The sequence below is a fragment of the Alligator mississippiensis genome, chromosome 12 (assembly GCF_030867095.1).
Source record: "Alligator mississippiensis isolate rAllMis1 chromosome 12, rAllMis1, whole genome shotgun sequence".
Taxonomy (NCBI): Eukaryota; Metazoa; Chordata; order Crocodylia; family Alligatoridae; genus Alligator; species Alligator mississippiensis.
In genome coordinates this window covers 31,395,857-31,423,491 of record NC_081835.1, presented here as the reverse complement: position 1 = coordinate 31,423,491, position 27,635 = coordinate 31,395,857, and the positions used below count along the sequence as shown (strand labels likewise).

Below are 27,635 nucleotides of genomic sequence, written 5' to 3'. Positions count from 1 at the left end.
GTGCTTTATGGAGGGACTTCAGTGGGGGCTGCCCAGGGCCTTCTCTAGGAGGGGTCAAATTGGGGCAACTGCCCTGGGCCCCGCACTTTGGGGGGGCCCTGTGGACAGTGCCATACAGGCCTCGCCATGGCTGCCATGTGCCTTCAGCTCCACTGTGGCTGCTACATGTTGCCAGTTCTGCCGCGGATACCGCACACCACCAGCTTTGCACTCCAGCCACTCGCCAAGCCCCTGTCCCCACTTGCCATCTCCCGGCACTGCATGAACTGATATGCCCCAGGCCCCACACACCCCTAGAGATGGCTCTTGGACTGTCACATGCCTGCCCTCCCACCCAGTGACCATGGCGCCGGCAGCAGCAGGCAAGCGGGGCTGTGGCTCTGCTGCAGGCACAGCTGGCAGCAATGCAATACTGTATGACCCGGGTTCCGTACATGCTGAATGAATCTGGCCCGGCCTGTCCAAGGCCATATACTAGCAGGCTAGGCTGGGTCCATTCAGCATGTATAGAGCCTCGGTCACACAGTGCCACATTGCTGCTGACTGTGCCTGCAACAGAGCCACAGCCACCCTGCCTGCGGCTGCCAGGTGGAGGGGGCAGGTGTGTGGCAGGCCCAACTTCAGCCCCTCCATGAACTCAAGCACATATGGGACATCCCCCTCCCCACTGCTCCCCACACCCCCTGACATCCCTCTCCATTCCTGATAGCCCCTCTCAAACCCCTCCACTCCTGACAACCCCCCCAACATCCCCCACCACTCCCCATAACCCCCCACACCCTCCTGCCACTCCTCACACCAACCCACTCCCACCCACATCCATAACCCCCCCACCCCATGTCCCTAACACCTTTGACAGTGCCAGGGGCAGCAGGAGCACCACAGAGATGATCTGGCCAGAAACCAGAGTATCTCTCCTGGAGAACTGACTCCTGTGTTGCCTCAGTGCCTTGTGCCGCTGTTTTGCAGCCCTTTTCAGTTCCATCCAGTACTACTTACAGAATCATTCTTATTAGCATGTAGAAAATCTGGAAAACCTGAATCTGAACATTTAAAACAAATAAAGACTTAGCTCTGATCAGGGAGGTCGTATTAGAAAGGGACACTTCTAGTTATTTTCCTTTAAGTGCATAGTATGTCTCTGAGATGATGGCCTCAGCCCCCTGTTCTTTTTTTTCAGACAGAGGTGCAGTCTCTCTCTTGCCCTGAGTGGTCTGCAAAACTAAAGAAGGATAATTAATCCTTCAAATATTTTACCCATGCTGTGCCATTAAATTGAATTTCCTTATGCCAGACGCACTTCAATGCCCTTGACACTCTGCCATGAAACCTGGATCACACGTTCTCAGAACTAACCTCCAAATATCTTTTAGATAACTTCTTAGAAACAGGCATTGCTTTACCAGTTGGTCATCCAGAATACAATGTCACTTACTGACTCTTAACGTCTAAAATATTGCTTCTGAAAAATTTTATGCAATATATTCAGAATCAAATACAACTGTCCATACTTGGACCACTACATTCAGGCTGGGAATGTTAAAGTTTCTTAGAGTTTTCTAGATTAGTGATTCTTAACCAGGGTGTCACAGCACCCTGGAATGCCTTGAGATCCTTTCACAGGTGTTAGGGGGCAACCACAATAAACCCAGGAATCGATTTAATAGTTTTCATAGACATTAGGGCTGGAAGGGACCACGGAAGATCATCGAGTCCAGCCCCCCACCCAAAGGGCAGGAAGTCAGATGCGGTCATAGGATCCCATCAAGATAAGCATCTAATTTTCTCTTGAAGGTGTTCAATGTAGGTGCTTGAACCACCTCTGATGGCAGGCTATTCCAGACCTTGGGGGCTTGGACCGTAAAGAAATTCTTACTTATGTTCAGCCTGAAAGGGTCTTGCAGTAATATATAACCATTCGATCTTGTCATCCCTTGGGGCACTCTGGTGAACAAATGTTCCCCCAGATACTGTTGGTCACCCCTGATAAACTTATAGATAGCCATCAGATCACCCCTGAGCCTGCACTTTTCCAGGCTAAAGAGCCCCATAGCTCTCAGCCTGTCATCATAAGATCTGCTTTCCTGACCTCTGATCATGTGCATGGCTCTTCTCTGGACTCTCTCAAGCTTCTCCACGTCCTTTTTTGAATTGTGGGGCCCAAAACTGGACACAGTACTCCAGCTGCGGCCTCACCATGGCCGAGTACAAGGGGAGAATGATGTCCTGGGATTTGCTTGAGAAGCATCTATGGATGCAAGCCAGCATTTTGGTCGCTTTACTAGCCGCAGCATCGCATTGAAGGCTCATGTTCATCTTGTGGTCAATGATGACCCCCAAGTCTCTTTCTTCTATAGTGCTAGCCAGCGTAGCACTAACAAGCTTATAAGGATGCTGCAGGTTTTTCCTCCCAAGGTGGAGAACCTTGCATTTTTCAGTGTTAAACACCATCAGGTTCTCGTCCACCCATTTGCTGAGCCTGTCCAGGTCAGCCTGGATCACCCACCTGTCTTCAGGTGTGGATGCTTTGCCCCAGAGTTTGATGTCATCGGTGACGTTGGCCAGTCCGCTTCTGACTCCAATGTTCACATCATTAATGAAGATGTTGAACAATGGGCCCCTTGGGACTCGGAGCGGGGGGGCAGCAAAGGCACCAGTCGCAGGGCTCAAGTGCCCATATACTAATGCTAGGAGCATGGGGAACAAGCAGGATGAACTAGCGCTCCTGCTTGCACTAAACACCTATGACTTAGTGGGGCTAACAGAGACCTGGTGGGATTCATCCCATGACTGGGCGGTACATATTGAGGGCTATAGATTGTACAGAAAGGACAGGTCGGGGAAGAAAGGTGGGGGGGGTTGCACTTTATGTCAGTGAGCAATACACATCAACCCTCATCAAGACAGAATCTGAGGTTGAGGAAGTAGAAGGATTGTGGGTTAGGCTACATGGGGGGCAAGGAGAAAGGGATTTGGTGGTAGGGGTCTGTTACAGACCCCCACACCAAGGGGAAGAAATAGATGCGGGGCTCCTGAGGCAACTCTCGGAGACCATAAAAGCTAAAGAGGCGGTAGTCATGGGGGACCTAAACTACCCGGACATCTGCTGGGAGACGCAGACAGCAAGGTCCCATCACTCACGCAGGTTTCTAACCTGTGTACAGGACCTCCACCTGACACAGGAGGTGCATGGTCCCACTAGGGGGAATGCCATACTGGATCTGGTATTGGCAACAGGGGATGACATGATAGGGGACCTCCAGATTGGTAGCCATTTGGGAGACAGTGATCACCTAATAATAGAATTCAACATAAGACAGTGAGTGGGTAAGGTAACTAGTAGGGTGAAAGTGCTAGACTTTAGGAAAGCTGATCTCAATGCACTCAGGCGATTAGTCAAGGATGCACTGCAGATTAAGAGTTTTGAAGGGATGGGAGCCCAAGAAGGGTGGCTGTACCTTAAGGAAACGATCCTTCGGGCACAAAGCAAGACAATCCCCAAGCGAGGCAAAAAAGGGAAAGGGGCCAGGAGGCTTCCATGGCTGACCAGAGAAATCCAGGTCAGCCTAAGGGCCAAAAGGGGAGCACATAAAAAGTGGAAACAAGGTGAGATCACTAAAGATGAATATACCTCCTCTGCTCGTGCTTGTAGGGAGGCAGTTAGACGGGCCAAAGCTACCATGGAGCTGAGGGTGGCAACCCAAGTAAAAGACAACAAGAAATTGTTTTTTAGATATATTGGGAGTAAAAGGAAGGCCCAGGGAGGAATAGGACCCCTGCTAAATGGGCAGAAACAATTGGTGACAGATAGGGGAGACAAAGCTGAACTCCTCAACGAGTTCTTTGCCTCAGTGTTCCTAAGTGAGGGACACGACAAGGCTCTCACTGGGGTTGTAGAGAGGCAGCAGCAAGGCGCCAGACTTCCATATGTAGATCCTGAGATGGTGCAGAGTCACTTGGAAGAACTGGATGCCTTTAAGTCGGCAGGCCCGGATGAGCTCCATCCTAGGGTGCTGAAGGCACTGGCCGACATCATTGCAGAGCCACTGGCAGGAATATTCGAACACTCGTGGCGCATGGGCCAAGTCCCGGAGGACTGGAAAAGGGCTAACGTGGTCCCCATTTTCAAAAAGGGGAGGAAGGAAGACCCGGGCAACTATAGGCCAGTCAGTCTCACCTCCATCCTTGGTAAAGTCTTTGAAAAAATTATCAAGGTCACATTTGTGAGAGCCCGGCAGGGCAAATTATGCTGAGGGGAAACCAGCACGGGTTTGTGGCGGGCAGATCATGCCTGACCAATCTAGTCTCTTTCTATGACCAGGTTACGAAATGCCTGGACACAGGAGGAGGGGTGGATGTCGTATACTTAGACTTCAGGAAGGCGTTCGATACGGTATCCCACCCCATACTGGTGAACAAGCTAAGAGGCTGTGATGTGGATGACTACACAGTCCGGTGGGTGGCGAATTGGCTAGAGGGTCGCACCCAGAGAGTCGTGGTGGATGGGTCAGTCTCGACCTGGAAGGGTGTGGGCAGTGGGGTCCTGCAGGGCTCGGTCCTTGGACCGATACTCTTTAATGTCTTCATCAGTGACTTGGATGAGGGAGTGAAATGTACTCTGTCCAAGTTTGCAGATGACACAAAGCTATGGGGAGAAGTGGACACACCGGAGGGCAGGGAACAGCTGCAAGCAGACCTGGATAGGTTGGACAAGTGGGCAGAAAACAACAGGATGCAATTCAACAAGGAGAAATGCAAAGTGCTGCACCTAGGGAGGAAAAATGTCCAGCACAACTACAGCCTAGGGAATGACCTGCTGGGTGGCACAGAGGTGGAAAGGGATCTTGGAGTCCTAGTGGATTCCAAGATGAACATGAGCCGGCAGTGTAACGAAGCCATCAGAAAAGCCAATGGCACTTTATCATGCATCAGCAGATGCATGATGAATAGGTCCAGGGAGGTGATACTTCCCCTCTATAGGGCGCTGGTTAGACCCCAGTTGGAGTACTGTGTGCAATTCTGGGCGCCACACTTCAAGAAGGATGCGGATAACCTGGAGAGGGTCCAGAGAAGGGCAACTGATATGGTCAAGGGCCTGCAGACCAAGCCCTACGACGAGAGGCTAAAGAACCTGGACCTTTTCAACCTCCGCAAGAGAAGGTTGAGAGGCGACCTTGTGGCTGCCTTTAAGTTCATCACGGGGGCACAGAAGGGAATTGGTGAGTATTTATTCACCAAGGCGCCCCTGGGGGTTACAAGAAACAATGGCCACAAGCTAGCAGAGAGCAGATTTAGATTGGACATTAGGAAGAACTTCTTCACAGTTCGAGTGGCCAAGGTCTGGAACGGGCTCCCAAGGGAGGTGGTGCTCTCCCCTACCCTGGGGGTCTTCAAGAGGAGGTTAGATGAGTATCTAGCTGGCGTCATCTAGACCCAGCGCTCTTTCCTGCTTATGCAGGGGGTCGGACTCGATGATCTATTGAGGTCCCTTCTGACCCTAACATCTGTGAATCTATGAATATGGCTCCAAGGACAGAGCCTTGGGGGACCCCACTGGTCACAGGGCACCAAGATGATTGACTTCTGTCTACTACCACCCTCTGAGTTTGACCACGGAGCCAATTTCCCAACCAGAGGATTGTGGTGGACCCAAGGCCACATTTGGCCAGTTTTGCCAAGAGGGGATCAGGGACCAGATCGAAGGCTTTTTTGAAGTCAAGATATATGACATCAATCTCTTCTCCCTTGTCCAGGTGATAGGTCACCTGGTTGTAAAAGGAAATGAGATTGGTCAAGCAAGACCTACCCACAACAAAGCCATGCTGGCTATCCCTTAGGATGCTGGCGTTGGCCAGTCCATTAAGGATGGCCTCTTTAATTAACTTTTCTAAGACGTTCCCCGGGATAGAGGTCAGGCTGATGGGCCTGTAGTTTGCCAGATCCACTTTCCTCCCTTTCTTGAAGATAGGCACCACATTGGCCTTCTTCCAGTCTTTGGACACTACACCAGAGCACCAGGAGTTCTCAAAGATCCATGCCAGGGGCTGGGCTATGATGCTCGCCAGCTCCTTGAGTATGCTGGGGTGTAGATTGTCACAGCCTGCTCACTTGAAGGTATCCAGCCTCTCAAGGTGTTCCTTCACGAGGTCAGCATTGATGGAGGGCAGGGGATTATCCTCACCCGGACCTCCCTGTCCCGTAGTGGGCATGGGCATCCCATAGGACTGATGAAAGACCGACGCAAAGTACCCATTTAATAGGTTGGCTTTTTCCTGGGTGCCAGTTGTCATATGTCCCATCTGGTTTAGCAGAAGTCCAGTGTTGCCCTTGCTTTTCCTCCAGCTGCCCACATATCTGAAAAAGGACTTTTTATTGTTTTTGATACTTGAAGCTAGTTGGAGTTCAGTTGCAGCCTTGGCTTTCCTGGTTTGCTCCCTGCAGGACTGGACCAATGTAGAATATTCCTCTTTGGAGGTGAATCCCATCCTCCATCCTTGGTAGGCCTTTCTTTTTAGCCTCAGTAGGTCTGCTAGATCCCTGGAGAGCCGGGGGGCTGCTGTGCCCTCTTGCTGCCTTTCCTCCGAGATGAAATAGAATTAGCTTGTGCATTGAGGATTGCTCCCTTGAGGAGCAACCACTCTTCCTGAACTCCCCTCCCCCTGGGGTCATGGTCCCTTAGGGCCTCACTGACAAGCGTCCTGAACTTGTCAAAGTCGGCTGTCCTGAAGTCTGCTGACTGACTTGCTAGCTTTATGGCAGATGCTGAAGTTGATCAGCTCATGGTCGCTGTCACCCAGCTTCCATTTGGATCACTAGGTCGCCGATTAAGTCATCCCCAGTAGCCAGTACCAGGTCGAGCAGCGCTTTACCTCTCATTGGCCCGCAGACTTCTTGAGTCAGGTAGAGGTCATCCACGCATGCTAGGAAGCTTTGCAACCACTCGGATTTTGCTGAGTGATCCTCCCACGAGCTGTCTGGGTAGTTGAAGTCACCCATGACAACCATGGTCCTGGAGCATGCAGCCTCAGCCAGTTCCTGGGCGAACTCCTGGTCAAGCTCTTGACTTTGGGTGGGTGGTCTGTAGTAGACTCTCACTGTTGTGTCCCCTGTGCAGTGTTCCCCATGGATTTTAACCTAGAGGGTCTCCAGTCATCCACTCTGGTCGCCAATATTAGCTTGCAGGGATGTGTAGCTTTCTTTAACATAGAAAGCTACACCCCTGCCCCTTTTATCTACTCAATCTCTCCTGTACAGGGTATAACTGTCTATACCCATGGTCCAGTCAAAAGCATTCTGATCTACTGTGGTTTTTCTGAGTTTTTGGCAACAGAACTGCTTTATTAGTTTTCATTTGTTTTTTCACTACAGAAAAACAAGAGCTAGCATTTTCCAAGGGGTTCCTCAGGTTAAAGGCAGGGTACCTCAAGCCTAAAAAGGTTGAGAACCACTGCTCTCAACAAAACAGTGTGGATAAAAGCCAGTCACCAGCAAATTACAGGGCCTTATTATATTAGGAAGCATAATGAGGATTTTATTCCAGGGTTATGATTCCAGGTCATCTGCTTCCCTTAACCTTCTGCATTGTTAAATATCAAAGGGCACTTACACACATGTGGGGAGCCTGCTCCAACATGCTGGAAATCCAGCACATCAGAGCAGACTCAATTAGTCGAGTCTGCTGGACCATATAAATGAACGCACTCTAACAGTCTCATGTGTCATGTTTATCAGTGGTGCAGCATGCGTCCATGCTGAGAAAATGACAGTAGTGCACTTTGAACTAAAACACATGGTTCAGCATGCTTTATTTCAAAGCGCACTGCTGCCATTTTTCTCAGAGGCGTGCTGCACCACTGATACATGTGACACGTAGGCGCTTTTAATTAGCACAACTCATTAATTAGAAGTGCCCAGCACCGCATCGGGAACACATGTAAAATGCCCGAAGTTCCACCTCCTCACTTTGTTAAAGTGTAGTAATGAAGGGAAGATTTAGTTTGTCTTGAGGTCAGATTTGTACCTGAACCAGCTTATCCAAAAAAGAGCCTATGGCTCTACCTACTTTGGAAGTGTTTGAAAGCAGAATCCTGTCTAGCTCTAAATGTTGTTAATGGTGCTTCTTTTGATAATAGGCCTACACAAAACCCCATATTCAGATGTCCCCTGGAGATTCCCTTGCAAGTTAAAGCCATTCTGAATGTAAAGTTCCGGATTTGTTCCTCAAAATCCAGCTGACAGGCTTCTGAGAATAACATGTCTGGGATTTCTGTTTCCATCCCTACTAGGAATCATAGAAGAGAAGGATGTCTCACAGTGTTTCATCACTTCCTATTCCAATTTGGAAAATGGAAATGGAAAAGCATGGCATAATCCTTTAGATTCTAAAGAAAGTTTGGTTCAGACCTGGTACTTAACATCAGGTTTTTTATTTTTATTTGTAGAAGTGACACTGGACTGCACTTTCAACTGCACATATTATGCTCCGACATCTGATTTTCATGGAAGTTAAGCAATACACCCATTTTTTCGTGACATCACAAAATGTTCCAAGTTCGAGTTTGTGAGGGAGAGCACAAAGGGACTTCTAAAATCAGAGAGGGAACTCGTATGCTTTGTCCCCTCTGGGAACATTACTCCATATAAACTGCCCCTCTGTATGAGGAGTGTAAGGAATCCACAGTACCCAGCTGGAGTAAAATTTGTCCCCATCCCTTCTTGACTATGGAGCTACCTTTCCTGCTCTGCATGTATTACAGAAGCAGGAATTTTACTGAGGCCTCCCTCAAGGGGAGCAAAGGGAAGCCTAAAGAAAGTACTTTGAATGCTGATATACAAGAAGCAACAGGATCCAGCTCACTTTTCTGTATCTATTTTAGCTCAGCAGATCTAACAGGAATAAAGAACAGTATTTGTTTTGTCACTCAAGTCATCAGGGAGGACAAAATATGCATTGGGAGAAACATCTGCTGAGGAAGAGTGTGGGATTTTTATATATTCCCTTCTTAGAGCATAAGGGGTGAACTTACGGTAGAATTCTGTTCCTTTCTTGGTCAGCTAAATGTCCAGATCAGTCCATCTCCATGGAACTTTTCATCATCTAAGTGCCAAAAATGTTATTTTAAGCCTAGGCTGGCATTCTCTTCCAGAGTACACAGCCCTAAGCATGTTGATGACTGGGCAGCTACATAAGTCACTTTGACTGGGCATGCGCAGTAGCAACTAGGGCATTTGTATACACCCCATGTAGACACACAGTGTCCTTAGATGCCCAGAAATGGAGTCCACCAGAACCAATAACTACTAGACTTAGCCTTAGGAACATAAAAGGGGGTGATTCTGTGACCCCATAACTCAGTAGCTAGTGTACTCAGCTGGGAGGCTGGAGGTCATGGGATCTAGACCCCCTTTCTTGGTGAACCTCATTACTCTGGACTTCCCAGTTTAGGACTCTAATCATCATGCCACAGGTCATCCATTGCATCTGGTCCACAGATTTCTAACATACCTCCCTCTTGTGGATGCCCAAGGAACCTGCTTCGAAGCAGGGACTGGGGAAGGTCCTAGTTGATGGCTGATGTGTGGTGTGATTGTCAGTGTTATATTGGGAAGTCAAAGGAAGCTTAGCTTCTAAACCTCTTCTGGTGAGAGAGGAGGGCCAAAACCCAGATCTTCCACATTCCTAGGTGAGTGCCATATAACCACTGAGCCGTTTGGCAGAAAAATACACAAAGGCTTTTCCTCTCTCCTTTTTTGTTGCCAGCTAGGTGCATATGTAGTTATTCATATTTGTCCAGATGCTCAGGGCTATGTGTCCAGAGATAGAAGGCTAACTTGTGCATAAGTAGCAATTTTGGCACATTTACCATGTAGGTGACCAAATGTGGGCATTCAGATGTCCAGGAAAGAATGGAATGTTACCCTAGTCTTAAATTAACAACTGTATGAGGTACTGCATTGAACTGTTTTACTGATTGCATATACTGAAATGATTCTGATCATCCTTACACTGCACAGTTTTGAAGTCAAAGGAATGTCTTTGGGCTTACAATAATTTAAATGAGGTCAGAGTCTTGCCAACTGTGTTTAACCTTCTGTGGAACATGATGATTTATCACAGCCAAAAAAGGATACAGGGGGAATATGAAACACATCCCTTAATTATGTTGAAGTTAAATTTATGTGGGCAGACTTGTTTTCGAATCATAAAAATATTCTCTGGCATCATTTTTCACTTTGGCTTGGTGTTTGGTGTTTCCTGTTAAGCTCTTTGACAAACACTGCTTGTTTTGTTTAATGGCATTTCAATATTTGCAAGAAGTGGTTAGTCATGTTAGTCAGACAGCAGGGTAGATTTGCACCTTCACAGACTTGTATTTAATGTTACCTACACTTCCTATTTTTTAAAGACAGCTGATTTAGCATAAATTAGGTCCCTATTGTACTAAAATAGAGTTGTCATTAACAATTATATTGCACTTGAGTAAAGCAAGCGCATTAACCTAATTGAGTTTGATTAGCATTACAGTAATTGAAAATACATATTGAAACTATAACAATATACTCAGGTTTCTATAAAGCTGAATGTTAAGACATTGTACATTTATTAAAGAAACACTAAATGTCTTCAACTTTATAAAAAATAAAACAGTCCTGAAATGCAAAAGTTAAGAAACAAAATATTACATCATATAGAAAGTATATGACTTAGTGGGCCACACCGACAAAAGCCAGTGCAAGGAAGCGTAAATTATTCTTCCAGGCAATGAAGGCTCAAATGGGGATTCAAACTAAGTGAGGGCAGGAAAGTTGTCACTAATACCCTCCTTCAGGGCTCATGTAACTACCAAAGTGGCTGAATTGTAGCTGTCTGAACAATTTTTTGGTTGAGAGGTGATGGCAGTCCTGCAAATTTCCTCTTCAAGGTCATTGCTTTAGATGACACTGATTCCTTTTTCTCCCAGTATATAGTGAAATTGTGTTCTGTTTTTGCCAGGACAGCCTCCATGCCTTGCATTCTTTCTGCTATGAGTGGCCTCCCCCACACAAGAGGTCTTGTGGTGAATCTAGACCAGTGATTCTGAACCAGACTGCTAAGATCCTTTTAAGGACAATATTAGCCCTATTTGATATGCAAACTCTTAGACATGATTCACAAGGTAAACCCAGAGATTTCGAACAGAAATCCATAGCATCAAACATGCTGACCTGTTGTGGTCTTTCTGAGTTCTTTGCAACAAAAGTTTTGCTATATTATTTTTCCATAGTCAAAAACCAGAAAGCTACGAGCTGGAATTGTCCATGTGGTGCCTTGATTCCAATGAGGGGTAGCATGAAAGGTTGAGAACTATTGTTCTAGAGCCTGAAGTAGAGTTTATTTAAGTTAACTTTATGCTTTCCACTGGGTTCAATGGGCTTTAGGGACAGGAAGATGAGCCTGTGACTGGGAGTGCCATGGAACCCAGGGATTCCACCCCTTGAAGTCCTGCCAATTAGCAAACTGAGGGTTGAGGGCATTCCCCCACAGCTTGACTCATGCTGGGGATGCTCATGTTGGATTCACCCACAGAAGAATGATGCCTCATACCTTGAACAGACCCAAGGTGACCTGAAAAGTCCAAGGACTCTCCCGGAGTGTTAAAACAATGGCAGCAGACCCCTGGGCAAGCTGTCAGAGAGCCAGTTCTCTCCTGCCCGCCATCCTTCTTGGTAGAGAGGAGGGACAGCCAAGGATTTATTATAGTACTGAGAGGTGTGTATAAATATTCAGGATGGCATGAGAGAAGAGAGATCTTCCTGGTTGGAAGTACTCTCAATTTTTTGCCTAAGAGCCAGTTCTCTTCTGCAAGCAACCCCTTGAATGGCAGTATGCTAGATTTGTGTCCCCAGAGAAAGGATTTTCTCCTGGCAAACATGTAATGCCCATCCATTGCCTAAAGCACATCAAAAGTAGAAATCATGCAGATTCTACTTCACTGAATTATCCTCCAATAGGAGAGCAATCTACAAGCTCTTGCTACTTTGTTCTGCTCATCTGTAGCATGGCATTATGTATAAAGGTATGACCCAACTGGATTTTCTAAAAGAAAATGTTCTGTTGGTGTTAAACATATGTACATAGGTGCATCTGTAAGTAATTTGTATGAAAACCAGTAGGTCCGTGCGAAGCGACTAGTATTTGCTTCAGATTGAGATTTGGCCGATTTGGGGAACAGCGATTTGATTTGGTGATTCAAATCACTGTCCCAAGCTGATTTGGCTGAATCTGATTCAGATATTCAGCGGCTGCCGAATCAGCCAAATCTCCGAATCAGACAGGCCCCATCCCCCACCTGCTCTGCCAGCCCCACCAATGGCTGCCCCGCCTGGCCCCAGCTCCCAGTTCTTTGGGGAAAAAAAGCCCAGCACTCACTGGCTGCTGCCAGGTGGAGTGGGGGGTGATCCCCACTGCCCCACATTGCATTCTGTCATGAGTCCCCATCCCCTGCCTTCTCTCCCAGCTCCAGCTCCCGGCTCTTAAAAAAAAAAAAAAAGCCCCTACTCACTGGCTGCTGCCAGGGGAGCAATCCCTGCTGCTCCCCACTGCCCCAAGCTGTCTTTGATTTTCAACTCATTACCTTCCTTTTAAATACTATTTTAATTTTTTTTCTGTCCAGCAGCTGGTACAACTTTCCCTTCTAAGACTGCTGTTTATTGTCAGATGAAAAAGTAATTTGATCATCACTTAATAGTTACATACTTTTTTTCTCTTCAGATCATTCAGACCTGATTTTGTTCTTGTTCGACAACATTCGTTCAGTATGGCTGAGAATGAAGATTTCCGTAACTTAATCATTGGAATGCAATATGCTGGCATCCCGAGTGTTAACTCCCTTGAGTCAATCTACAACTTCTGTGACAAACCATGGGTGGTAAGTGAGATACAAAATTTTGAATGTAGATGTGTGGTGCAAAACATTATGTCATTACTTTTTTTTTATCTCCATTTCTTCTTAGGTAATAAGCCATAAAGTTAATTTTTAAGGTGGTTGACCTATAATGAAAGAGCTAGAAAGCAACCCAGTTGCAGTTTACAGTGTCAGTACAGTAAAGAAAGAAAATATTTTTTAATAAAAAAGGTTAAATAAAGAGAGGAAACTGGCTGACAGACTGTGCTAAGATCCTCCTCTAGTGAGGAAGGCAGTTTCTTCACTGCTTCTCCCGCAAAAAAAAAAAAGAAAATATTTGTTGTATTTGTGGCTTTGAACATAATCTAAGTTAACTCTTAGCCAGTGTTTTCTGTACACTTGTGAATTTTTAACCAGTGCTCTAGTATGGAAATATGAAGCTATTAGTCTTCCTTGTTAGAAAGCTCTTTTCATAATCCTGTATGTACTTACTGGGAATCAGATTCTGCCCTTGGTTACTTATGGGATAATAGGAAATTAGTGGGGTCACTGATTGTTCCCTTATAAAAACCATATCCAAGTCAAAACAAACATTTATTCAGGCCTTTTAGATACTCATATGTTCTGTTTGAGTTCACTTTATAAAGTTGAATGGAATTAAGATATAATGTGATCTTTGTGGTGTGTATGGAATAGGAACTTACTATAGAGATCTGTGCATTACATTGTTCATTTGAGAGAGAGGCACAAGATGATTATGGTCCTTGAAATTACTTTTCTTTGGCAGTTTTAATTGCCCAGTAGTTAATAAAACTTCCAGAACTGCTGCCATGCATTATAAATAGTAGGTGATTCATATGTTTCTCCTCTGAAATATGAGTAGAAAATGTACACTTGGCAATTTTCTTCTCTTCTATTCGCTGCCTTCAGGTTTCTATTTTTTTAGCTCTTTACTTTTAAAAAAACACCTCCAAGAATCCTTTAATATATACAGCTCTCAGCTAATTGTATAACATTTTATATGTTGTGATAAACAAAAGTAGGAACCTCATAATTAACATATCACTTACTTTGCTTTAGTAAGATTATTTTACCTTACTCCACACATTATTTTAATGCATTTGTTATTTTCTGCACCATGTGGCACTTCTTAATGCTTTGATTCATTGTATGCAGTAAAGCTGGGCAGTGAGGCAGTAGCAGTGACATTTATATGCAATAATGGTGTAATAAAATCAAACGAATAATACCTCATTGCAGTCTTCTTCTTGTTGCATTAGAATCATGAGGGGGATGAAATATCTATGTCTGTATTGAGCTTGACTAGCCAGCTGAAAGCTTTTGTAAACATAATATGCTAGACCAGGGGTCGGCAACCCCTGGCACGCGTGCCAAGCATGGCATGCGAGGCTATTTTGTTTGGCACGCCGCGGCCAGCCCCTGCTCTGGGGAGCTGCTGCCAGCAATGGAGCCCAAGCTGCTCCCAACAGGGTTTTCAGCGTCCCAGCTGCCTGCTGGGAGCAGCCCGAGATCCTGGCTGGCAGCAGCTACCCAGAGCTGGGGCCGGCTGCAGCCAGGAGGCTCCAAACAGCTGTGCCAGGCTCCGGCATCAGCTCTGCACCGGCACATGCACCCGCATGCTGGAGCGGGCAGAGCCTGAGACAGCACAGCCCTGGTCTCTCCCCAGCTCCCAACACGGAGGTGATGATCCCGGCACAGCTGTTTGCACTCTGCCGGTTGCTTGCTGCGGCTTCCCAGAGCCTGGGCTGGCTACAAACAGCTGCGCCAGGCTCATCACCTCCATGCCGGGAGCGGAAGAGGGACCAGGGCAGCGTTGCCTCAGGCCCTGCCCACTCTGATGCGTGGGTACACACGCCGGTGCGGAGCTGATGCTGGAGCCCAGCACAGCTGTTTGGAGCCTCCCGACTGCAGCCGGCCCCGGCTCTGGGGAACTGCTGCCAGCTGGGATCCCAGACTGCTCCCAGCAGGCAGCTGGGATGCTGCAAGCCCAGCTGGGAGCAGCCCGGACTCCAGCAGCTACCTGGATCCGGACTAGCTGCTGGCAGCCACAGAACCCAGGTTGTGGGTCAGGGGCTTTGGGTGGGGGGCAAGGGGCAGTAGGGCTGGGGGGCAGGGGCTTTGGGTGGGGGGGCAAGGGGCAGCAGGGCTGGGAAGCAGGGGCTTTGGGTGGGGGGCAAGGGACACAAGCAGGGCATCCTCCCATGTACCCCTTGCCCTCATTTTGTTTTTCTGCCATGCCGGCACTCTGGCACCTTCCAAAGTAGGCATTGTGGTGTTTTTCGGCACTCCAGCCAAAAAACATTGCCTACCCCTGTGCTAGACTTTCAACTAAGTTGTTCCATCAAAGCGAAAAAGGAGCATTTTTTTCTCTTACAACTGACTTTTTTATATGTAAAAAGATCAGCCATGAGCCTTGGTTATGTGTTTCTTACAACATCAGTGCAGAACACTATGCTAAAGCAAATATGAGGTTACATATGTAAAACTAAATTAAACCAGTTAACGTTGCATATTTTGCTCATTTTATACTGTATACCCTACAACCAAACAAAATGCACTGTTACTGACATTTTTAGGCATAAGTATTTAAAAGACAGTGTTTCCAGATAACATTAGAATGTTAGATAGTGACACAACATTTAATGGCAAAATAGGATTTCTATTCAATTCTAAACATCCTATTTTTTAAATATTTGATCCTTGTTTGGACATAGTCCAGCAAGTACTACCACCTTTTGACACCTTTCAAAGATTACCATTTTGAGAAAATTCAGATATTCAGACTATTTTCAGATGTCACTCTAGTTACACATGCTGGGCCACTTTAAGTTTTCAACCACTTTAAGTTTTCAACCATCTACTACAGATTGTTTCTCAAAAGCTATTTTTACTAAGGTACGTGACTGAAGGCATAATTTGAACCTGTAAATATTTCTAGTTTCTGTGCATATATCTATAGAGAGAGCAAGAGCAAGAGCGATAGCTTCTAGCTAAGCACAGAACATCCCTGTGGTATCAGACACAAAAGGGCAATATTATTTTTGTTTTGAACACCTTAACTTGAATTTCCTAATACCATTGGTGATCATCATTGATATAATTGTTACTAGGGGTCATTAATAGTCTCTCAGTTATTCAGAAACCTCACCAGAAACCTTTGATCTGGTCTTTGCTAACTGTGTCCTCTAATTATAAGTCTACTTGTAAAGTGATACACTTTTTTTATAACCATGCAGAATGCCCACAGAGAATCATTTCTACAGGCATCCAACCAGCATCAGCTTTTATGATTTCAGACATTCTTTCACTTTAGGGCAGGCTCTTCAATAACTCAACATATGCCAGCACTCAAGGCCAGATTCTGTTCCATCTATTAGGTATCTAAGTGCAATGAATTTTCATCCTGTTCAAGTCCCTGAAAATTCATTATTGAATCTACTTTAATAATGCAGCAGCATCTTGCCCTTAAGGTTGAGTCATAAAAGAAGAGTACAAACAAAAATCTACCTTTTGCATTGATTTTTTTGGTGACTTTGACCAGGGTGGAATAAAATCAGAATAGGGTACTGTAATAGGACCAGTGTTCCAAGGGCAACCTTGACACCCTCTAGTGGCCACTCAGCTCCTGTCCTACTTTGGCGCTTCACCCCACCTTCATCATGACTTAATGTTCTTAGTAAATTTTGCAAAGGGAGGCTACCCTCAGGGCCCTAGAACAAGCTCCAAGCAAGCCTCCTGCCAGTAAATTACCTCAGACCCTACTGGACTCACTAAAGTCTTCACACTTGGTGGGCCCTCTATGTCTGTATGTGGCCCCAGGGCACCTGCTGCCTCATGGACTAATCACAGCCTCTGACACCCCTTAGAGCAGGGTTGGGCAAAATACGGCCTGGATCTGGCCCACCAAACAGTTCCCTCCGGCCCGTGGAGCCCCTTCAAAACCCAGGTAATGGCGGCTGCCTCTCTAAAAGCCTCCAGCGGCAACCAGCGAAACCAGCTGCCACCTGCAGCACCTCAAGCTGTTTCCTTGGGTTCTGGTTGTGAGGCAACCAACCCTGACCTTCCCGGTGGGGCTGCTCCTGCTGCAGCTGCAGTTGCCCAGGTACTGCTCTATTCCCCCCACATCCAGTGGCTCCTCCTCCTGCCCCTGCTGTGCTGTTCTAGGCAGGGGGGAAGCTGCAGCCAGGCAGCTCCTGCCCCAGTATGAGGGGCTTCAGCTCCATCTGCCAGCCACCTTTCACTCACTCTGCCTGCTTAATGCAATGAGCAGCCCCCTGCAAGTGGCCATTAGGCCTGTGTGAAATTTCACCCAGTGTTTTGTTTCGAAGTGGTTTCAATGCACTTCAAGCTCGAAACAGCAAAATCAAAATGAAACAAAAGCCTTCAAAATAGCTTTGAAATGAAACAAGGGAACTCAAAATGTTTTGAAAGTTTTGAATTGTTTCAAGTTTCGAAGCCAGTCTTTCTGGCTTCGGCGCCAGTCCCAGCTGGCAGCACCCGTCTCCTGTCATCCAGCAGGCAGATCAGGGGCTCACCCGCACCCCCTGGAGGGCTGTGGGGGCTGTGCCAGAGTCCTCCCGGGGGTATGGGCCCCTGATCTTCCTGCCAGATGAGAGGAGCTGAGTGCTGCCACCTGGGACCAATGCCGGGAAGTTCGCTGTTGCCTCCGGTCCCAGGCAGCATCACCCACCTCCTCTCATCCAGCAGGCAGACTGGGGGCTCACCCACACCCCCAGGAGGGCTCCAGGGGCTGGGCTGGAGTCCTCCCAGGGATGTGGACCCCTCATCTTCCCAGCACTTGTCCCAGGCAACAGCGACCCCCTGATCTGCTTGCCTGCTGCACTTTATTTTTCCCCATAATAACCTATGGGTGAAACATTGAAACAATGTCAAAACAGCAAAATAGTTTCAACTAAACGAAACGGAATGGTGCTTTCGAAATTAAACAAAACTTGAAATGAAACACTGTTCTGTTGAATTGTTGAAATGGAAGTCAAATTGGACTGGTGCTGTTTTGGACAGCCCTAGTTGCCATGTGGGTGGAAGATGGCCAGAAGCTGGAGCTGTAACCCCGTATGCTGGGGCAGGAGCCACCCAGTTGCAGCTTCCCCACCACCTGGCTGGGCATGTGGTGCCTGGCAGACACCTCACAGACACTGTCTCTTACCCTCAGTACCTGCTTCCTGGAGCAGCACAGCAGGGGCAGGAGGAGGAGGAGCCACTGGAGGTGAGGGTAATCAAGCAGTACCCAGGTGGATGCAGCAGCAGAACCAGCCCTACCAGGAACACTTGTGCGCTAGCTGGGGCTAGGGCTGGAGCTAGGGCAGTGCTGTCAGTGGGCACAGGCTACCCTCAGTGGGAGAAGACGGGGCTTGGTCCCACACCTGCAACTGCACCAAACTGCCATGGCGAGCTCTATTGCATGCTCCCCATGCCCCCACCCCAACCAGTTCCCAGGAACCAAGCACGTGGGCGGTCCCCACCTTTCCCCTGAAATGTTCACACCCCCCACACCCCCACATCCCATGCAAACACTGACACAAAGACCCCGCCACACACCCCCACATCCCCACACCTAATATACAAGTCAGACTTTATTTTGAGCTATTATGCAATCATCTCTATATATACTACTCAGAAAAATAAAAATATTTTAAAAATAAACTTAAAATATGTTATAATATATGCTTATTTTTTAGTATATGATTTGGGTTTTTTATCTATAATTTGTTAAAATAGTAGCTTCTGAAATATTTTCTGTGTGCAGCCCTTGACAGCTCCCCAAAACTTAAGTGGCCCACCAATGAAAATAATTGCTCACTCCTGGTCTAATGGCATGTGTGTTCAGAGATGATGGCTGATGCAAATTTTGAGAAGGTATTTTTGGGGACTCATCCAGGCCAGCTACCTTACATGGAAAAGTTATGTAAAAGGTCAAAAGTTTAATTTAAAATTATAAACCAAATGTCCAGATATATCTATTTAGTCACAGTTTTTATTAACAGTTGATGGGAAATAGACAGTGTCTGCCCCAGGTAATTTATTTAGCTGGAAGTGAATTATAGTGTCGGACTAGAAAGTGCAACGGATTGATAAAAGGTTACATAAAGGATGTCTTGAATCTGGCTCAGGTGGAGTAGCTGATAACTGTTTGGCCCAAGGAAAATCACTCAGTTGTCAGAGTGAAGTTTGTAATAAAACACAAAAAATCATGACCATGATTGGCATCAATTACCATCTGTGTCAGCAGTGTCGATAGGTAGGGCTGTGTGAATAGGGAACTATTCGATTTGGATTTGGATTCAGCCTATTCAGATGCCAGCAATTTGATTCAGAGATTCAGATCAGTTTTGCTATTTGATTTGGCTGAATCAGCTTCGGAAGATTCGGAGCTGATTCAAAGAGATTCGGAGATCAGGCCACAGAGTATAATCAATGAAATATCTATAACTCTGTTGGTTTTTGGCCAATTTGAATTAAACTTGCAGGAATACTAGCCTATGCTGAGGGCATGATGCCAGCCAAGTTTCAAGTTGACAGGTGTAGAGCTTTCTGGGAAAGTGCGCCTCAAATTTCTGAAGGCAAAACTCATGTCACATGTCTGTGTTACACCACAGCAGGGTAAAAACTGCAGGGGTGATAACTCTTGCTGAGGCCACAAAGTCTGCCAAGTTTCAAGGAGATAAGTACAGGGGTTTCTGGAAAACTGCACCTCAAGCTACTGACAAGCAAAACTCGTAACATAGGTGACACTGTGTGTGTTAAGGCACAAGGGGGTGAAAACTGCAGGCCTCCTTGGCCCTGCTGCAGCCATGAAGCCTGCCAGCTGTCAAGGAGATAGGTGCAGGGGGAGTCTGGGTTCTGGGGCCCTGCACCTCTGGCCACAGGCAGGCAAAACTCATGACATGGGCGGGTGACACCATGTGTGTGTTCAGGTACACCCTTCCTGACTCTGGGGCTGCTGGACAACATGGCATTGTGCCCCAGTGAGGTTTCCTCCTCCGCTACAGCTTCATCCAGGTCCACCACTGTAAACAGCAGCAGGTAAAAATAACTTAGGTGACTCAGCATCAGTAGCACCAGCAGTATCTAAGGTAGCCAGACTAAACTGTCAGGCCCTTCTTTACTCTCAAGTAGGAGCACCTAGTGTGTGTCTGTTAGAAGCACCCTCACTGTGTGACTGGGTGTGTATATTTGTGTTCAGGTGCGCCCTTCCTGGCACTGGGGCCTCTGCACAACACAGTAGTGTGCCCCAGTGAGGCCCTACAGTCTCAGTCCAGTCCACCGCTGTAAATGGCAGCAAGTAAAATAACTTAGTGAGTGAGCAGCACTAGCGCAGTTGCACCAGCAGCATCTCTAGCCAAACTGTCACAGAGCCTTTCTTTTTATAAAGAAATTGAAAGCAAGAAGTACACATGTTGTGTTGGATATATGTTACTCATGGTGTGTGATGGCTTATCTTGTGTTTTTATTTTTATATGTTTATTATGGAAAAAAACCAGAATAGTTAGAGAAATATATCTCAGGAAGCTTTCGGATTAAAAAACCCTTTGTCAGGCTGAGGAAGCACCTGCAGTTGGTGTATCTCTCTGGAGATAGTTTGCAGGTTTTCTGTTTTGAGCTGTAGGAAGTTGGCTTCAGTTCTGGTGATGAGCCTCCACAACCTCACCCTCCTCCAAGATGCTCCTTTCTGGAGAAGGAGACCTGAGTCTAGGGGAACTTTGAGGGGTGTGGAGCTCAAACTGTGTGAGTGTGTTTAATGTGTGCTTCCCTGCACAATGATGGATCACACTGCCAGGGAAAACATTGAGCATTCTTTTTTAAAAGTTTGCAAAAAGAAAAAAAAGGAACAAATATAAATTGAAAGAAATGAATTGGATAAGTATTAAGTAGAGAGATTCTAAGCTAAACTAAGCTAAGCTATATCCTATCCAACCCTTTCTAGGAACAAAAAAGGAGTAGGCGATTGACTGACTAGGAAGCAAGCCAGGCAGTCCAGTACCTTTCTAATGCTGTTGCTCACTCAGAACCAGCTCACAGAAGGCACGGCAAGCCTGCAGACAGAGGCTTTTATGCTGTTTCTATGTCCCATTGCCCAGACACTGTGATTGGAAGGGCAGTCAGAGAGAAATCACACTCACTAACCAGCTAGAGATGTCAGTCTTTCCCCGCCCCTCGTCCCTCTGCTTCCCCTCCCTCTTCTAAGTTTCTGTTTCCCCAGAAAGACCATGTTTGGAATCTCCAAATCACTGAATCTCTTCCAAATCTTTTCTGAATCAATTTGGAGGCTCTGAATCGATTCCAAAAGTTTTAAGCTTCTAGATGTCACAACCCAATTAAGTAGTGCCCATGTCACAAGCAAGAGATACTACTTAAAGCAGTTTTATTTTTCACTAGGTTAACTAAGGGTTAACAATAATGATAGTAACCGCCTTTTTGCTGCGCATGTCAAAAAGAAATTTATTGCTGCACCACTAACAGAGATAAAACTTTTGCCTTCTGTGCTGTACATAAATCATTATAACTGGTCAGAGAAAACAGGGAGTAGCCCTGTGAAATAACACCCTAGCGAAAACCACTAGGTAATCAGCGATTCTAATTAAATTTATGACGTGGTGAAAAGCAATTGGCTATTACACAAATAAAACCCACATACACTTCCGCAAAGAGGAAGAAGAAGGGGGACCTCCGTACGCTCCTTGGAGACCTCTGAACATACGTGTCAGAGTAACTGGCAATTTGATCACTTGTCAGCGCCCCCCCGTGTCTCGACCCAATCTCAGACGTAAATCAACGATTGCCGGCCCGACCATTTTTCTGCCCGACCATTTCTATCCGACCACTTATGCAGACCGACCTACGAACTCTAAGCTGTAACTAACCAAGTATCTTTGACCTCCGTCTTTCACCACCTTGATGGCGTGAGTAAACAATCTTGCTTTGCAACCGATAAGCCTCAGCCTAATTAATTCCACTCCAAGCATCACAAGTACCCGCCTGACGGCCTCTAAGGCTCTGGACCCCCCCCCCCCCCCCGCTGCAGTGCACGGCAGCGACACTAGAGATTCAATTCGGATTCAGAGATTTGACCTCTGAATTGGGCCGAATCTTCTCTGAATTGAATTGCGAACTGAAGCTTCGCACAGCCCTATTGATAGGTGCAAAAATTAGTATAGCTGGGGACAAAATGTCTTCTGGCAAGCAAAAGTTGTCTTTCAAATACCTGGGTTTAAACTCATGGGTGGAAGTATTTTACAGTACTGTCCAGATTCAGTGGACCTCCTGCATTTCTCAGAACAGTTTTAAGTCATTCAGTGGTCCCCAACCCACTTCCCATAAAAAATTTACCGTGGAGCATAGTCTAAGCAAATGTAATGCATATTTTTGTAGCATTTGATCACGTTTTAAACAATTTTAGTTTTCTTATCAATAAGAACTTTAGAGTCAGAGGCTATTATAAGGCTTTAGAGTCAATGGGCGCATCCAGATGAGCCCGCACGTGCTTCTTGCAGCGTTTTAAACCCCTTTGACATGCTGCAAGAGGCACAAGCAAGAATGAGAAAATGTTCCCCATGCTGCAAACTTGCAGTGCAGGGGCAAAATTAGACCCCTGGGTATCCAGGGGTCAAAAAAATCTGCACAGAAAAAAAGTGTGCCCTGAGGCAATTGGAGGCTGGATCCTCCATAGAGATGCAGGCAGCATGGCAGCAGCAGGGAGCTGGATCCAAGCTCCACTGCCGGTAAGTAAGGGGTCAGGGGGCTGGAGGAGGGGGGAGGGGTTCATGGGGGGGACCACCACTGGCTCTGCCTGTTCCCTGACCCCCAGATCCCTTCCCTGCCAGGCCCTACCCCCTGCCTGTCTCTTGAGCCCTCTCAATCCCTTCCCTGCCTGGCCCCACCTCCTGCCTGCCCCTCCAGCCCCGCAATCCCTTCCCTCCCCTGCCCAGCCCCACCCCCTCCTCCAGCCCCACAACCCCTGCCTGCCCCCTGAGCCCCCTGATCCCTTCCCTTCCCCCCAAACCCCTGCTGCCCTGTGCTGCCTGGGGGGACTGCCGGGAGGCTCCAGAGCTGCCCCAGCCCCTACTCCTGCAGTGAGTGAAGGCTTTGGTTTTTTTAAGTGCCGGAGGCTGGGGTTGGGGGGGCAGCCATTGGAGGCTGGGGATGCAAGTGGGGGATGGGGCTGGAGGGTAGCTATATGGGGGCTTCAGGAGCTGGCAGGGGATGGGGCCAGGTGGGGCAGCAATCCAGTGGGCTGGGGGAGCAAGTGGGGGTGGGGCATATGGGCCATGCAGGGAGGGCTGTGACCCCTGTTGGAGGGCCAGGGGGGCTGTAACCCCTGGGGAGGCTTTCCCCTTTTGGGGGGCCATGGCCCCTGAGGGAGGGCTGTAACCCCTGTGGGGGGGGGGCAGTGGCCACTGGGGGGGGGCAGTAGCCCCTGTGGAGGGCAGCAAAACATATATTCATGTATTCATGAATTCATGAAACATTTATTTAGATTTTACTTTATTATTATGATAGAGACACTGATAGTCTTCCAAATTGCTTTAACACTGTAGATATATCAATAAAACAAGCCCAACTGATCACTGTTTATCTGTCTCTCTGTCTCTCTCTCTCTCTCTATGTATAGCTGTCTTTTGTTTTAATTGTGGAGGAACATGGATTTGGGGGTATTTTACAGAGTGACTTTGGGATTTTTTTTATAAGAGATTTTTCAGTTTTCCAATAGGGAACACCAGAATTCCTGATAGGGAGGCCAGCGGCAGGACCCTGCCTGCTCAGAGCTGGCATCTTGGACCCAGCTGAAGGTGGCTGACCTCCTGGCCAATTGGGGCCAGGAGGACATGCTTTGACAGTTCAAAGCAGGCCACCACACCCAGAACATCTTCTGGGTGATAGCTGCCCGGATGACCGGGCAAGGGCACACATAGCAGTAGTGCCACACAAAGGTCAACCCTGAAGCCACAGCCCACTGCCAGTTGTCCCAGAGTGGCAGATGCCTCATCCAGGTCTGGCAGGTCACAGCCAGGCAGCAGCCACCACTGCCAGACTGCTACAGTGGGTAAAGGGTATAGGGAACTCTCAGGGCTCCCTCAGCAGTCCAGCTGGCACAAGGTGCAGCGTCCCCAGGTACCAATTGGCTGGGCCCTAGAAGCTCCAGAGAGCAAGTAGCCCTGAGCTACTTGACAGGGCAGTTTTTTGTACTGCTGGAGCCAGGACAGGGCAGCTTTTCATACTGCTGGGAACAATACAGGTGCTGGCCCTGGGCTCTAGCTCCCCCTGTCTGCAGATCAGGGAGGAGCCAGGCAGGGTTATTTTGCCCCAAGTGGCACAATTTTCTCCACAACAAAGTGTATGTCCTAGCACATGTGCTGAGGCAAAAAGCCCTGGCTCAAATTTGAACTGCTTCTATTTGAGCTGCTGCAAGCACACGTGCTTGCATGTATGGACGTGCCCAAAAATGCTTTAGAGTCAGAGGCTATTATAATTATTGTTTAAGTACAACTGAGGTTGCTACATAATAATTTTTATATTACTATTTCTGTCCATCATGTTGGATGAAGTCTTTTGTGTTTCATGTTCTGGTAAAAAGTAACAGCTAATCCATTGAAGTTCTTATTTCAGAACAACAGATAGGTTCTTCTTTTGCTCCATAAACTGTTGCCACTGTCATGATATATTTAGCAATGTTTCCTTTGTTTCTTTCAAAGGAAAAGCAAATGGGTTACTTAACAGGTTACCTAAAAAGGTATCAGTGAATGAAGATGGATGGACTGTGTAAACCAGTGGTTCTCAACCTTTATAGACTCCAAGCCCCCTCCATAACTTTTCTGAATTTTGTGGTACTACATTTGAAAAAATCAAATTTGTTTTATAGTGCCTAATATATATGACTGGAAACATGATGGAAAAAACCATTCATGAATAATCACAGTATTATATCATAATGTTGACCTCAAGGGTCTCATGGGAGATGAGGGAGCTGGGCAAGTGAGGAAATGGAGACCATGTTGGGGGCAATTCAGGCACACATACTTAGATAAGCATAAAGTGTCACTCTGTAAAATCATGGAAAAAGATACAACTCTGCCAGGTTGTGGGCAGCAAGGATTAGCCTCTCTTAGGCACATCTACACATCACTGTATGGCCGTGCTTTAGTACTTCATTTTGGGAAGTATTCCTTTGTATTCCAAAAGGAAGTATTCTAAAACGAAGTAGTAAAGCACGGTGCAGTAACTGCCCATACTGTCCCGTGCGTGTGGCACAGGTTGCACTAAAATGGGGGAGTGTACTGCTACGGCAGCATAGCTGCTGATCAAGTATAGAGCCACATGATTGCTATGTCACTATAGTGCACCATACAACAACATAGTGCACTGCTATGTCGCCATAGGGTGATGTGTAGACACTCCTGCTGGCCCTACTCATGGAGCGATCGGCGGCAGTGGCTGTCAGGGTGGGCAGACCCAGGCTACAGTCTCCTGGAGAGGGGGCAGGGAGGGGGGAATACCCCCTTCCTTTCCCTCTCTGCCTCAGAGTCCCTGCTGGATGGCATCTGGCTGCATCTCCACCACTGCAGCAGCTAGGGGGAAGCGCCAAATGGACCCTGGCCTGGGTGTGTGCCAGTGGGACAAGGACAGGGTAATTAAACCTCCTCCCTGGCCAGTTCAATTCAGGCTACTACCTGGGCTGGCTTTGCCCCACAGCACAGCTTCCCTTCAGCCAAGGGCATGCTCCGGTGCCCCCTGGCTCTTGGCCTGAGGGACTGCAGGCATGTGGCTACATTTCCTCAGTCCAGAGGGAATGTCTGTGCACTTACAAATTGGTTCAACCTAGCCAGGTTAGACTAACCTAAGAAGATTGAATCAATTCAGGCTCTAGCTTTTTGGATGTCTGTCCCTAACCTCAGTGTTTTTCAACACCAGGAATCCTAGCCAGAAAATTGAAGACAGCCCAAAGGGCAAGCTCTTGATCTTGAAAAAACATTTATAGTTGACAAATCTGTTAGCCTTACCATGGAGTTCTTTCCAAGTAACACTGTTGGTGATTTAGTCTTGTATATAGCTATAGAATCTTCAAACAGAGCTATGTATATTCAACTATATATATTCAACTATATTGTATGTGGTTTGCCCCAATTCCGCAAAATTATACAGTGCACAAGTAACAAAGGTTTTCAGTTGTACGGTCATTCTTCTTTATGTTCAGAGAAATGAGATGTCCTTACAGGTGGAGTAGGTGTAATTCCATGATGGCTGCTCTGTTCTCTTTATGGTAAAGACAAAGTATAGCAGCCCCTGTGGCTGTGAATCTGTCAGCATTTGCATTCTGCCTTGTGAAGGTTATGTAACAATGGCTGGTTCTGGAAAAATATCTTATGGGTTTGTTGATAAATTAATTGTACCTTTGCCCTAGTGGAAGGGATGACATAATCTACAACATAATAGTAGGTTCTGCAATGAACATATGAGCAGTAGGATCTTAATTCACTGGTCATAGGCTGGCAGGGTTTGGTTTTAACTTGAAATGCTGAATTGAAGATACCCATTGAAGTAACTGGAAGCCCATATAATGTATCATATCATCCTTCAATTATAGACCCATTATGAACATTGACTTTTTTCTTGGGGTGGGGGGAAAGGGGGCTGGGAGGATGGGAAAACACTGTTTTTTAGAGTTAGTTGCTACATAGACTTGTCCTATTCTGTAGCATGATGGTGAGCATTTCAGAAATTGTTACTGCTTTATACAATGTAAAATCCACCAAATATTGATTATTTGGCATTGTAGAACCACAGAAACTTCCTAGTTACCAACTTTAAGGTATTCTACAGGAAACAGAACTTGGATAATATGATGCTGCAGAGCTGATCATCATGGTATCATGCCTAATCAGAATGTTTCAGACACCTTCAGAAGTTTCAAAGGGCATATATGTCTGCATAGCTGACCCTTTGAAATGTTCCAAAGGCCTTGAAAATGTTTTATTACATCTATCCATACCCTAAGTGAAGTCTATGTTTTGTTACTGAGTGATATGTTTGAGCCCACATTTAAAACATATTCTCTGATTATATATTACATGACGATCAGTGAGATCTTAAAAGTAAAGGTGCGATTAAATCTAATGCAGGATCCCAATAATAGCACTTCCTATCATGCCATACATGTACAGCAGGAGACATGATTGTAAGATCCTGCATCAGATCCTATTGTACCATATAGCCAGTGCAGCAGGAGCCCAATCTCAGGCTCCCCTACATTGATAAGTAGCAAGCTTGGCTCCATGGGCGACTGGTGTCACCTGAGTCAGGGGGCTACATGCCCCTTCAGCAACCAGTCAGCGACTGGGGAGGTCCCCCCATGACTGATCGCGCTGACCAGGAAGGATCCATGGCACTCCTGGAAGTGGCCATGGTGCTCCCGAATGTTCCACTCCCCAGCTGGCATTCACAGTGGGACACCAGCACTGCCTCCTGCCCCTCCACCCATTGCCTAAGCAGAGAGCATGGCCTGTCAGGGGATGCACCAGCACTCTCAGGGGGTGCACATGCACCCCCATGCATGCCCTACCTGTCACCACTGCTTGGCTCCCAGCTCCCAGCTCAGGTGGGCACCTGTTCAGCTGATGAGAGCTCCCAGCTGCAGGAGTACACTATGCACTTCCCTAGTTGTGAAGCTCATTCAGCTGAGGGGCACTCCCAGCCTATGGAGCACATGGGAGTCTT

At 46.9% G+C, this 27,635-nt stretch overlaps 1 protein-coding gene across 5 annotated transcripts in view; it reads left to right on the top strand.

The window, feature by feature from the left end:
* The window catches only part of SYN2 (synapsin II), a 623,389-nt gene that overhangs the window by 326,503 nt on the left and 269,251 nt on the right, over nt 1–27,635 (top strand). For all 5 annotated transcript variants that reach the window (XR_009456083.1, XM_014597696.3, XM_019496298.2 and 2 more), the window contains exon 4: nt 12,752–12,908. Coding sequence is in view for 4 of the 5 variants with exons in the window: in XM_014597696.3 (XP_014453182.1) it covers nt 12,752–12,908 (157 nt within the window). In the remaining variant the exon portion in view is untranslated. The remainder of the gene's footprint in view (nt 1–12,751; nt 12,909–27,635) is intronic.